At 48.7% G+C, this 14,183-nt stretch overlaps 1 protein-coding gene across 1 annotated transcript in view; it reads right to left on the bottom strand.

The window, feature by feature from the left end:
- LOC146193925 (membrane metallo-endopeptidase-like 1) overlaps positions 1–14,183 on the bottom strand; it is a 62,421-nt gene that overhangs the window by 31,740 nt on the left and 16,498 nt on the right. Inside the window, exon 5 of the mRNA XM_084600655.1 lies at positions 1,995–2,198. Coding sequence (XP_084456781.1) covers positions 1,995–2,198 — 204 coding nt within the window. The remainder of the gene's footprint in view (positions 1–1,994; positions 2,199–14,183) is intronic.

Here is a 14,183-nt window from a genome sequence, read left to right as displayed (position 1 = left end):
CCAAGAATCGGGGTGTAGAGTTTTTGAGATGTATAATTACATTGCCAAAAATAAAAAAATTGCTAGGAAAGAGTGAAGGAAAGTAAAATATGAAACATCAAAATAAACAATCGAAATCATAACGCAAGCAGGAGGTTTGTAGCTACTGATTAAAGAATTGAAAGCGTATTAGCAAGGTAGACGTTTAGATTTTATTGAAACGATTTGAATGGCGTTGCGCCGCTCGCTCTTCCGCGCCTCGTGCCAACTTATTCCTTGTCTGGCGCCATGTTGACTTGCGACCGAGCGTGCCACGAGGGGCGCTACACCCTCGTGGGGACCTCTCAAAAGATTCAATACATGGCCGATAAAGAAACTCTGCAACTGGTTGCTTTTGGCAGCGACAAGTACATTTAAAGTGCGAATGTACGGGAACATTTGAGTTAACATATGCGCCAATGAGCTTGCACCTCTAATCGACACATTGTGTTTATCGTAACGGTTACGTTTTCCGGTTACTAAAACAGCGCGCGCCTACCCGGAAGCCGATGTTGCCAACCTCTTAATATGATATTATTTGGTAGGATTTCGCTTGATATTAGGGAGGCAATAAATATGATCAAAATATTTACTGAAATAAAACTTCTTGCTACTCCAAACTTTCTAGCAGGCCAAGGTAACAGTTCCCGTGGCACACATCGGCAAGCATCAAGCCTCAATTGTATCATTGTATCTTGAAAGCTTAGTGTCGCATAAGAAGCTCACTGGTGCACTTAGACCTGAGGCAGCCATATGTAAATACATTGCCAGTCAAAACAGGTATAGCCCGAAACGAGACGGACACAAGAGTGACGAACGGCGCGTCTTCCTGTCTTCCTCTCTTGTGTCCGTCTTGTTTCCGCTATGGTTAGTTTTGATCGGCAATTTATTTACATATGGCTGCTTCAGGCATGCCGTCTAAGTGCACCAGCGAGCTTCTTATACGACAGTAAGCTTTCAAGATACAATGGAGGCTTGGTGCCAGCCGATGTGCCACGGGAACTATTACCTCGGCCTGATAGAAAGCTTGGAGTAGCATAAAGCGATCAAATTACTGAGCACTATAACGGTATTAAGCTTTTGCCATGACTACGTCAGCACGCCTGCTAACAGCTGTCACTGCATCACTTGGACGTCCCGCGGAGAAATATTCCTGTTGCATTCTTATTCCAGCCATCGAGTCAGTTTTCTTCGGCATTCAGGATACTTTTTTTCTCTTACTGCTGGTTTATCATTTCGTTTATAGGGCTTAGCGTCCCAAGATGACTCAGGCTGCATGACGAACGCCTTAGTAAAGAGCTTCTGAAATTTGGGCCACCGGCGGTTCTTTAACTTGTACTGACTGGCACCCCACAGTACGCGGGTGGCTTCACTTTTACCCTTTCAAAACTTTCAAAAGCAGTGCTGTCCTAATTATTACCTATCAGTTAAAATCTTATCGGAGTATGTAATTATATGCAGCTCGCTTCCACTCTGAACACAAAAAGGCCAGAGCAATGCATACAGTTGGTAGGGAAAGCCAAGCTGTTGAAAACAGCTATAAACTCGTGTGAAACGCCGAGATTAAGGCATTACGATCTTAACAGATGGCACAACTGAAAAGAAAACAACTTAATTTCCTCTGCACAGCAAATCAAACAAAAGAACGAGACTATGTATATGGCAAAAGGTAGGAACGCTGCACACACGTCTGTAGCCTCGTTTTGCAAGAATGAACGACACCTGATGAAACCATAATAAACATCTATAATTCTCACTGGTAAGCAAAATAAGAACATACGTGCTATATAGAAGGCAGCTCGTCAAACGCCAGCGAAATCACGGCTTTGAATGCGTTATTTTTTTAGCGCGCTCGATAACATATCTTCGATTGTCGCTCCTTGAGACAGTGCATGATAGTCGCCGCTGTATCCTCTCAAGTGTTTTACGTTTAGGCGCCTCACTATTTTTGCCGCTACTCTGAATAACACACCCACCTGTAACCTGCGAAGAGATCGTTCGTGACTTTAGCCAAGCTCAAGTCGTCAACAAGAACGCTGTCATCGGGCTGAAAATGGTGCGGGTGCATGTGCTCGTTCAGGTTGACCAGCCACGTGTCGGTGGTTATGTTTTTCGTAAAGACGGAAACCGTGCGGAAGGTCACCTGTAGCACCGTGATGGCGTCTCTGGTGTTGCTGTCCCTGCGCGGGAACCAGTATTTTTCCTTGGTACAAGGAAAGGAGCGGCCGCTAATAAGCTGCTTCGAAGAGCAGCTTGATGGGGAGGCTGCCCCCGTATATGACGGCATTGGACAGCAAACGACATGTCACGCTTACACAGATGTACAAATTATGAACAAGACAATAACCGCAGTACAAAAAGGACCAGGTAATTAAGAAAAAAATACATGTAAATTATGCGGAGAAACGCCAAGAGAGTAAATTGTTCACTTATAAATAAGCATTCATATAAACATTTCACGGGTTCATTTATAAAAAAGCAGTGCGGGAAAACTTTCAGGTGAGTATTCATTTTATGTGATAGGAAGACTGAAGCGAAGTATCTGCCTGCCGTAAGTAGTCCGGCATGGTGTAACGAGTCAACATGCGTGGCTAGGGCTGTCTTATGTATTTATGTTGAAGCACTGCTACAAGCGCTAGTGTTCTCTGCTTTTTAGTCATGCTTTGCTTATATAGCCGCAAAAGCCGGTAGTAATACAGATGTGCCACTAACATTTTTATATGCTTACAAATTGGCCCAGTGTGCACGAAGTAAGAAGCTTTCAAAATAAATCTGATTGCCCTTTTTTGCAGCAGTAGTACCTCCGTGATGTTTTCTGCCGTTGTTTTTGCCCATGCTAGCAAGAATAAGTGAAAATGAATTATTAAGCAGAATAATGATGGAATGTAGAAATACTGAGTTATAACGGCGTACGGAACCGATTGTGTGCGATAGTTTGTTGACTAAATATTCCATGCGAACATTCCATGTCATATGCTAGGAGATACGCCTAACATTTTCAGAGGATGACTAATGTCAACTTGTACCAGATGAGGCAGCTCAAATGTTTTGTTTCTGGGGCTGAAGAGAACGGCCTTTTTTTTATTGTCATTAAGTTTTAAACAGTTTTAACATGCCCAAGGTTGAATTAGCACGCCTGGAGAGCTCCATGCCTGAATAACCAGAGAAAAACAAACTGGTATCGCGAGTGTAAATGATGTATTTGATGACGGGTTTATGGTAACAATATCATTGATGTAAAGAATAAAAAGAAGGGGCCTAAAAGAGTGACGACGGCCTTGACTGTGGAGGAGAGAACATTTATTTCACTATACTGTGTTCTTTTCTCTAAGGAGGAGAATGTCGGATGAAGAGTAGACTGTCCCACGTATAACAGTGCCTAATTTATTGAGCAACGTTTTGTGATTGATACTGTCGGATGTTGTCGAAAAGTTTATTAATATGCCTAAGAGAAAGTTCTTTTGTTCAAAGTAATCTAATATGTACCCTCTTTGATTGAAAAGGGTAAGCTTAGTGAACCTTTATTTTCCTAAAACCCAGTTAAGCGGGACCTAACATATTGTGATGATTAGTGAAGAACGTGAAGGCCTAACACCTCAGGAGCGAGCGAACAAGACAATTTGTACCAGAACAAGACTGCCTGCAGAGGGTGCATGAGCCACGACCAGGCGCCGTCTTTATTTTCTTCGTCGGGCGGTGCGCAATATCCGGGCTCCCGGCACCATCCAAGAAGGTGCCCCCCGCCTAGACTGGAAGTCGAAACGGACAGAGGGCCGGCGAATGCACTGGATCAAGAGTTCAGGCGGCGTTGAGAGACTGCCCAGTGCAGTCTCCATGTAAGCCGGCTTAAGGCGGTCTTGGCTACAGTCTCTGCCCGGCCGTTCTGTGGGAGGGTAGCGGTTTTCGGACTGCGGTGGAGAACATAGAAAGGGGCGTCGTTGGCCGGTGTTGGTGGCGCACAAAAACATAGGTCGAAATGGCCAGCTCACGGTGCATAAAAATGGTATGGTGGCAGAACGAACGCGGTTGAGTAGCCCAGAGGTCTTTAACGCAGTCCAGCAGGCATTGAATAAATTCTTGGGGCTGGACTGGGAGCTGCTGCGGTGTAATGGAGTCTCCTGGAAGACGCAGAGCAGTACCATACACCAGCCCTGCAGCTGAACAAGTCCCAACGGAGGACGGACCGTAGACAAGGAGCACAAGGGGTAAGGAGTCGACCCAGGTGACGCAATTGAGGCGAGTAGGTAGTGCGGCCTTCAAATGGCGGTGAATGCGTTCCATCATGCCGTTGGCACACGGGGAGTCAAACTGGCGGCCACGGTTGGTTGTCACGGTGTCAGGACAACCAAATCGAGATACCCACGCAGATATGAAGGCGCGGGAAACAGTCTCCATGGTGATGTCGGGAAAGAGGACTTCCTCCGGCCAGCGCGTGGTGCGGTCGACCATGGTCGGGATACAACGGTAGCCTCGAGACACGGGTAGAGGGTTCACGATGTCGAGATGTACAGCCTTTATCAAAAGTTTACAGCCCAGATGATTTGCTTTTAAGCCGTCTAATATGACTTCTGTAATAATCGTGGAAGTCCTAACCATTCGAGAGGGTATGATGAAAACTCTTCTTGCCTTCAGCAAGTATGGAAACCTGGGAATGCATTACGAGCCACATAGTGTCGCTCAGAAATAGACCCCCTGGGCTGTATACACTTTTGATAAAGGCTGTACATGGTAGAAACGGCGGCCAGGTGGTAGGAAGGCCTGGGAAGGCGTCTTGGTATGATGGCAGACCACAGGCGCGTCCAAGTGCGCACACCTGCTTTGATTCCGGGCCAAACATAGAACTGGGTGATAAGTCTCTGAGTAGCCCGAATGCCTGTGTGGCATTATCATGTAGAGAATTGAAGATGGGGAGACGTAGTGAAGCCGGAACAAAAGGGCAGAGGTCTGTTGACACACCACACCACAAGGGCTCAGGCGAGCAGCGATGGGGCAAAACCGTAGTCGGAGGGAACAAAGGTTCTCTTGAAAAGCTGTGGGCTAACAGTCATGCTGCTAGAGAATACGGCCCAGTCGACGGTAGGAAATGGAGTGTTTACCGCGGCCATACAAATGAGGGCATCAGCGGCAGTTTTGGCGCCACCTTGCACATAGCGAATATCGGTAGTAAACTCCGAGATATAAGCTAGTTGACGGAGTTCGTGTGAGGTGTACTTCGAAGAGTTGGTGCGGAATACATACGCCAGAGGCGATCGGTCGGAAAGTGAAGTGGCAGTCTTCTACAAAATGCCGAAAGTGCTATTTCGAGGAGCAGATGGCCAGGCGCTCTCAGCCAAAGTCGCTGTAGTGGGTCTCAGCAGGAGTAGCTTCCCAGAGTAAAAAGACCTGTAGAAGAACGGCTGATTGTGCGAGTTGGTAAACCATGATGGACAGTAATATACGTGCGCAACAGAGATGAGACAAAGAGAAGTGGACAACGCCCTCGTTGTCCACTTCTCCTCTTTGTCTCGTCTCCGTTGCGCACGTATATTACAGTAAAAACAATATGGTCTCCAGTTGGAGTTAGTACATTGCTTTAAGACGGCTCTGACGGCCACGCTGGAAGCATCCACCATAAATATCATACGGGCGTTGCTGCGCGGATGGACTAGACGCAAGGCGTTCGCGACTGCTTGTTTTGCGGCAGTAAAGGCGGCCCGGGCTTCTGAAGGCCAAGAAATTGTGGAGTACGGTCCAGCGGTTAACCGGAGAAGGTCAGTGAGCAGGCAAAGCAGCTCTGCACAGTGCGGGATGAAGCGCCTGGAAACATTTACCAGCCTCCAGAATTGTCTTGAGCGGCGCAGTGTTGTAGGCTGGCAATAATTCTTGATGGCCTGGACAATGGAAGCGAGAGGGTGGATACCCTTAGAGGATATGTGATGATCCAAGAACTCGAGCTCAGAGGTACTATAAACACACTTGGAAGCGTTTATATCCAGGCCGTACTGCTGTAGGTGCTTTAACAAAGCACGTAGGATCATGAGGTAGGTGTTGATCATTATCTAGGTATCATTATCATTATCTAGGTAGGTGTTGCTCATTGTAGTAGGGCTGGTGATGAGGACATCATCCAGGTATGCGAAGACAGGCAACAGACCACGCGTGACCTCAGCCATGAACCGCTGGAAGGTTTGAGCCGAATTGCGTAGTCCAAAAGGCATCCGCACATACTCAAACAAACCGAAGGGCATCGTAATGGTGGTATTAGGTATGTCGGCGGGTTCGCTGGGAATTTGGTGATACACATTCACTAGGGCCCGTATTCCGAGTTTCCGTCGTTATCAAAGTGTCACTATCTCACGTGACCTCGAGCCATCTGATTGGTCGAAACGCCGGAACCGGGTGTTGCCACTATGGAACCGGAAAAGGTGGCAACATCATGTTCCGGTGTTTTCACCAATCAGATGACTCTGGGTGACGTGATATAGACACTTCGATAACGACGCAAAGTCGGAATACGGGTCCAGGTCAGCTTTGCTAAAAATGATGCAGCCGGTGAGGCGCAACGTAAAGTACTGAATGTGGGGCATCGGATAGTTGTCGTGGACAGTCTTGGTATTCAACGTCCGGTAGCCGCCACAGGGACGCCAGTCACCGGGATCCCGCTTGGGCACTAGATGCAGTGGAGACGCCTACGCGCTAGACGACGGGCGTATAATGCCGAGTTGCAGCATGTGGTCGAGCTCACGTTTAGCGATAGCGAGACGGTCTCCAAACAAGCGGCGTGGTCGAGCAGATGTGGGTGGACCCCAGGTGACGATTTGGTGCATCAACGTATGTTTCGGCGTCTGAGTGTGGTTGCAAAGCTTGGTCAGCTCCAAGAAATCCGCGAGCACTTTTTCGAACTTGGAGGAAGGTATCAGCGTGCGGATGCCCATGGGAGCAAGGTCGGCCGTGCTCCCGAGAAAAATAGATAAGTCAGACCATCAGCAAGGCGACGACGCCAAACGCTGACGTTCAAGTCGAAGATGAGAGGAAGTTGGAGCCGATGATCGGGTGAACCACGTCTGTGATGACGAATACCCATTGAAAAGTGTGGCGAAGCCCGAAGACGAGTGGGAGAGATCTTAGTCCGTACGTGGCTATGACGAGGCGTAGGCAGCACGGAGCGACTGCCCTGATGTTTTGGGACGATCAGCTTTAGTCCGTGGCACCACACTGATTTCCGCGCCCGTTTCTATAAGAAAACGGATGCCGGCGAATGTGTCATTTACCATAAATAGGCGGCTCGGACGACTGGCAAAACCACGCGCAGCTGTTAGTGATCTCGGCGGGCGTTTTCCGGCCATAAACAGGGCGGTGTACACTTCGTGGCCCGGTGTCAAAAATGCCGGTGGTGCCAGCAGAGAGCCGGAGAGCCGGGACTCCGAGGCTGACATGTGCCCTAAGGAGCGCGATGATCGAGATGAGGCGGCAAGCCCATCGAGCTGGGCCTCCAGCCGCGAAATCGCCAGGTCTGTAGGCGGCAAAACAGCAGTGACGGATGGGGAGGTCGCCTCAAGATGTTATCGGCGAGCTCAGGCAGGCGATCGAGGGTAACGTCACCGACCGCCGCAAGGGCGAGGCGGATGGGCTGGGGAAGGCATTGGAGGAAAAGCTGTCGAAGCAACGCTCAGTGGTTGGAGTTATCACTCTGAACGAGAAACTGGCGCAGCCGGCGCAGAAGCTGGCAAGGGCGGCGATCGCCAAGGTCTTCCTCGGTAAACAGCTGCTGGAGGCGGGAGCGGTCCGACGGCATAGCATATCCAACACGTTGGTTTTCAAGTGCTGGTATGTTGTATCACCCATGGGAGCGGAGAGAACGCTCGATAACTCGCAGGCAATGTCGGGAGGAAGGCTCCAGGTGACAGTAGTATCGCGTTGTCTCCGAGCTCATGTGGGCAAGACAAAATTGCGTATCGATCTAGTGGAACCAAACTTGTGGGTTCTGGGGCCAGAAAAGGGGGAACGAACCTGCAGGGACGAGGCGTCCTGCAGACTTGATGCTGCGAGATGGATGCTACGAGATCGGTCATTTCTCGTCCTAGGTCACCAGATGAAGGCCGAACGCCTCAGGAGCGAAGGAACAAGACTGCTGTTGATTGGAACCAGAACAAGACTGCCTGTAGAGGCTGCACAAGCCACGACCAGGCATCGCCTTTATTTTCTTCGCCGGGTGGCGCGCAATATCCGGGTTCCCGGCGCCACCCAAGAGGGCGCCACAGACGTAACACGGCTGAGAATTAACTTTTCAAATGTTTTTGAGAAGATCGAAGGCGATTGTTGGAAAGGTTGTTTTTATCGCTTTTTAATACAATACTATGAACCCCTCTGACTGTGTTTGATGAATATAAGTTAAAAGTGTATGCCAGACAGTTCGGCATCTCAACAATAACTAATTTTACTGGCATTTTCTGAACACCATTGCTACCTGCAGATTTGCTATTGTTAAGACTGTTGAAAACTGTTACCACCTCACCTTCAGAAATAGTATTTCGAAATATGGATGCTCTAATAGCTCAGGGGCACATCTTCGTAAGATGATGGTGTTTGGGCCACAAATTTTAAATAATCGTTAAAAGCGTCAGCGAGTTACTGTCCCTCAACTTCTACACCGACAAGAATAAGTTTGGTAATTGGTTCTAGTGCTTGTCCAATGAAAGAATTTAATTTTGGAGTTTAATTATTCGTTAAGAGTCGGTTTCATTAAGTGCACACCGTCTACCGCCACCAAACTTCTTGAAAACTGCTGCGACAACTCTGTTGGCATGCACCGTATTATCATGAACGAATACGCCAGACAAGCTCCTATCGTGTATTGCAGCGAGAACGCCAAGCCGTCCGCAAGCAATTGGACGAAATTCTTCGTGACGATGTCATTCAAGCACCGAACAGCGCACGGGCTGTCCCGTCGTTCTGGTAAAGAAAAAAATGGGGCACTTCGTTTCTGCATTGGTTATACCGCCGCTTGAACGGTGTTATCAAGAAGGATGTCTACCCGCTTCCCCGCATCGACGACGCACTGGATGGGCTTTGCAACGTTCAGTACTTTTTGTCGACGGACATGAAGGGCGGGTACCAGCAAACTGAGGTCGCTGAAAGAGAAGAGACCGCGAGAAGACCGCGTTCACCCCACCAGACGGCCTCTTAGAGTTCAGGGTAATGCCATTCGGCCTCTGCTCTGCACAAGCTACCTTCCAGCGAGTAAAGGATACAGTGTTGGCTGGCTTGAAGTGTCAAATTTGTCTGGTGTATTCAGACGACGTCGTTGTCTGTCTTCTCTTCGAGCTTTTAAGACCACCTGAGAAGGCTTCGGACAGTGCTCGAAGCAATCGAGTTGTGAGGGTTAGGTTAACGTTGACAGCAGAGAAGTGCACTTCAGTCTACGAAGAGCAGTTGTTTTTCGGAGACGTAAACAAGGAGGCAGTTTGTTCCAACCCACAAAAACCAGCTGCGATCACACAATTCCGACAGCTGTGCGTCAATTTCTCGGACTGTGCACGTATTACCGGCGATTCGCCAATTTTTTTTCCGCCTTGCTGAACCTTTGACGCAGCTTACAAGGGCAGGTGTAAGCGCCGCTTTAGGTCCCCATCTCTCCTCGGGTATTTTAATGAACACACTGAGACAAACTCATGCCGATGCAAGCAGCGTGTGTCTAAGCGTTATCCTCGTCCAGGGGAATGCTGTAGCGGAAAAGGTTATCGCTTACGCTAGCAGGTCCCTCTCAAACGCCGAAACCAAATACCCGACGACCGAGAAAGAATGGCTCAAGATAATCATTGCCACGTCGAATTCCCTTCCGTACTTACACGGTCGACCATTCAAGATATCTTCATACGCTGTGCAGGCTGGCAAATTCAAAACGCCCCTCATGCCGCCTTTCCCAATTAAGCTTACGTCACCAAGCATTCGACATCACGATGGTCTACAAATCGAATCGGAAGCTTTTTAACGCAGACTGCTTGTCGCGGGTACCTGTTGACGCGCCTCGAAGCAAGACGATGAGCCCGCCTTCTAGGGACTGGTAAGCACCAACCGTTTTGCACAGTAGCCCTCGAACCCTGAGTTGATAGATGATTACCTAGAAGCCAAGACCGCGTCTCCTCCTACTGTGTTCAGGAGTCAGTTATCGCCTGTCGGGTTGCACAACAATGCCCTCGAGAAAACATTTCGCACCCAAAGAACCACATACCTCCTTCGTGCCTAAAGAAATTTGAAACTTTCCCAGGCCTTCCACGATGAGCTGACAGCAGAACATATCAGGATGGCACGCACGTTGCCTCGAGTCCAAGAGAAGTATTATTGGGCGCGGTTACCTGCCGTTATCCTGCCGTGTGTCTAAGCGTTATCCTCGTCCAGGGGAATGCTGTAGCGGAAAAGGTTATCGCTTACGCTAGCAGGTCCCTCTCAAACGCCGAAACCAAATACCCGACGACCGAGAAAGAATGGCTCAAGATAATCTGTGCCACGGCGAATTCCCTTCCGTACTGACACGGTCGACCATTCAGAGGCGCCGTGCTCACCCAGAAATCGTGCATGTCGCACGCCTGAAGCCTTATTAAGCGCGCTAAAGGCTTTACTTGTTTTAATTTTTAGTTTTTGTTAGATATGTGTAATTATATTGTAAGCATTGAAGCGATGCCTTCTTAAGAGGAAAGTAATGCCGCGAAGCTTACAAATCTTTATTCATTTTCGACAGCCGCCGGCACGGATCGATTCTGTACTGTTTTTTGTTGTTGTTGTTGTTGTTGTTGTTGTCGCGAGACGCAGCTCTATCATTTCCTTTGCCGCGCAAGATGCGCCTAGACATATTGCGAAGAATTTCAGCCACTCGCTTGTGTTTCTACAATGTTCCAGTTTATGCTAGTCATCATTTGCGGCTTTATCTGGACGTTTCTCCGCCGCATTTATTTTGAGCATTGACGGGTGCGACAGGCATTACTAATTCGACGACCAGTGAGTCCATTTGATGATATTTCTGCTGCCGTGTTCCTTAGTTCTTTTGCGGGCGAAAGTGAGCCCAATAAATAGTTGGTTTAAGTGCAACTACGCCTGTCAGCTGTTTGGTACCCAGGGCATTGTCACCACCGCGCGATAATATTTGTGATCCACAGCAATTGAAGAGTTAATTGGCTGTACAACTTCTAGGTGAGCGATGGTACAGAAACCACAAACGGCCTCAATGTGCCCAGTGTTATGACCGTGCATGGTCCGCACTTGCGCGCTCTATCGTTCGCCTGTGGGCATGGATATGTGCTGTGGATATGTGCTGTTGGTGCAAGGGCAATTGCACCAACAATTGCAATTGTCGGAAAGGGACAAGGGGCGCGCACGTGCACTTGGGTTTCTGAGAAGGAAATCCACTTGCCGGAACCACAATATCGGATCTTTGCAGAAGAATAGAAATGTACCTCATCGCCGTTCCCAAGCTCCACCCGCCAACAAGTGACCACGCCCAACGAAACAATACCGGACCAGTCAGTGCATCAGACCATCAGTGCAGTGATGTGTTCGATTGGATGCCGAGATCTGAGGGGCGTGCCCTGGAACTGGTTGGTCAGCATCTTCAGAGAGGGGCTGGACATAGGGGGTTTAAGGACGTTGCAGAGCACGAAATGATGCTCTGAGCCCTGGGTAAACGGCTCATCCGGACGCTTCTCGCTATGAACTCTTAACACTTGCCATTTTGCTGATATACCCTTCTTTTTCATGTAAATACGTTTTCTCAAAGTGCCATTAAACCTGCTTGTATATATTTTACCAACTTCGAAGATTCAATCCTTCATCAACCCCGAGTCTCTGCACGCTACCAAGTGAAGGCCGGGTCGACTTAGTCCCAGCGTCACGACAACTGATGACCAGCGTTGGGATCTGAATCTACAAGCCACAACATCTGGTGATTGGAGGTGGATCAGAATCTACAAGCCACAACATCTGTTGATCGGAGGTGGCATCTGAAGCTACAAGCCACAACATCTGGTGATCGGAGGTGGCATCTGAAGCTACAAGCCACAACATCTGGTGATCGGAGGTGGCATCTGAAGCTACAAGCCACAACATCTGGTGATCGGAGGTGGCATCTCAAGCAACAAGCAGGCGCAACCATCGGCCAACAAGAGAGCAGCTCGGAACATCGATCGCATGTGTGGGTGAGTGCTTGGCTTTTCTTCTGATGTGGACCAGGTTCTAGAACAGGGTTAGATTTTAGAACTGGTAAAGAGTGTTGAAACGCCTTTAAGTTTGGTAGTTTGCACATTTGTTTTGGAAGTAGCCGACACTCGGAGCAATCATGGACCTACAAAAGCTGCAGAAACCGGAACTGTTGCTACTGTGTGAGGAATTGGGAATGAATACAAGTGGTTTGGCACGAAAACCCTTGATTTTAAAGGCAATCACTGATTTGGGAACCGATGATGAGGAGCTCAGTGAAGCATGGAACCTCATCGGACAAAAAAGTAAAGGGCGCGAAAAAGAGGAAAAGAGGCGTGAGCGTGAAATTGAGAGAGAAGCAAAAAGGCTGGAGCAAGAAATTCAGCACCGGAAATTAGAAGTAGAGTTGAGCAAGAGATCAGATAATTGTCCCCTGCTAGCGGTGCCTCTTCTCAACAAGGATGCAGATTTCAAGATGTCCAAGTACATGCAGCCATATGTGATATCAGGGGATATCGGTCTGTATCTGGCTAACTTTGAGCGAACCTGCGAAAAACTGTCCTTCCAGCGAGACACTTGGTCTCAGAGATTATTGAAGGTTCTGCCCTGCGAGGCAGCGGAGGTTGTCGCGCGGCTAAGCAAGGAGGACGCGGACAACTACGAGAAGGTCAAAGCTTGCCTTCTGAGAAAGTATAGGCTTAGCGCCGAGGCGTTCAGACAACGTTTTCGGAACGCTACTAAGTCCAGGGACGAGAGTTACCCTGAATTCCTGTACAATTTAAGAGTCAATTTGGGCGAATGGCTAAAGAGCACAGATTCCTACAGTGATAGGGACGCTGTAGTCAAGCGAATTCTTTTGGAGCAGTTTTATAACTGCCTCCCAGAAAAAGAAAGAAATTGGTTACAGGACAGAGGCGACATTAAGTCGGCAACTGAAGCTGCCGAACTCATTGAGGAGTATGCTTCGCGCCGACAATTCAGCAACCCAGCAGTGGATAGGCCCCGCAATCCCAAGTTGAGTGTGAATAACCGTCAGGAAAGGCACTTTGCTAGAGTTGGAAACGAAGAAAGGAAGGTTTCTTCAGGCAAACTCCCTAGAAAGGACGGCAGTGAGAAGAGTGGGGAAGTGACCAACGCGCAGAACACAAAGAATAAGCTTGAGGCTAGGAAGCCGCTCACACACTTTAGGTGTAATGAGCAGGGTCACATTGCCGTCAACTGCCGGAAAGAAAAGATTGCTTTCTCGTATGTCAGTGACTGCGATGAAAATATGCAGCTTTTGGAACCCTACCTGCATGACCTAGTAGTCAACGGGAAGCCTTGCAAGGTACTGCGCGATTCGGCCGCAACGATGGATGTTGTCCATCCGGCGTATGTATCGCCTTCCGACTACACAGGACAGTGTGCATGGATCCGCCAGGTAGTGGAGGAACAGAGTGTGTGCTTGCCAATCGCGAACGTGGTCATCGAGGGCCCTTTCGGCGAGTTAACAACCGAGGCTGCCGTTTCAGGAAAGCTTCCTAAGTGCTATCCGTATTTGTTTTTCCAACAAATAGGACATGCTACTGCGAAAGAGGGGCATCCTTTTCGGAGACAGAGTTGTGCAAGCCTTAACACGTTCAAGGGCGCGAGAACTAGCTACACTGCTCATTCCAGAAAAATCCACAGCGGAGGAAACGGCAGTTAAAACAGTGGTTGACGCGGAAGCTAGCGGGTCAGAAAACTTTGAGAGCGAGGCATCTCAGATAAGTCAACTTGAAAGTGAGCTTGATGAGACGCGGAATGAGGACGTTCTTGAGAGTAACCTCTTGCCGCCAGTGTCTAGTAATCTCACGAGACTTTTAAGTGGACCCCGAGAGGACTTAGCTATGGAGCACGCCAATGATCCCAAGATACAGGAGATAAGGGAGCGCCACCGCGCCACTAAGACAGCAAAGAATATTTCTTTCGAGACGAGAAAGGGAGTGCTGTATCGCTTATTCAAGGATAAGCGCGGA

This window comes from Amblyomma maculatum, chromosome 4, assembly GCF_055883805.1.
Source record: "Amblyomma maculatum isolate TAMU_Amacu chromosome 4, ASM5588380v1, whole genome shotgun sequence".
Classification (NCBI taxonomy): Eukaryota; Metazoa; Arthropoda; class Arachnida; order Ixodida; family Ixodidae; genus Amblyomma; species Amblyomma maculatum.
This window is presented reverse-complemented; position numbering and strand designations above follow the sequence as displayed.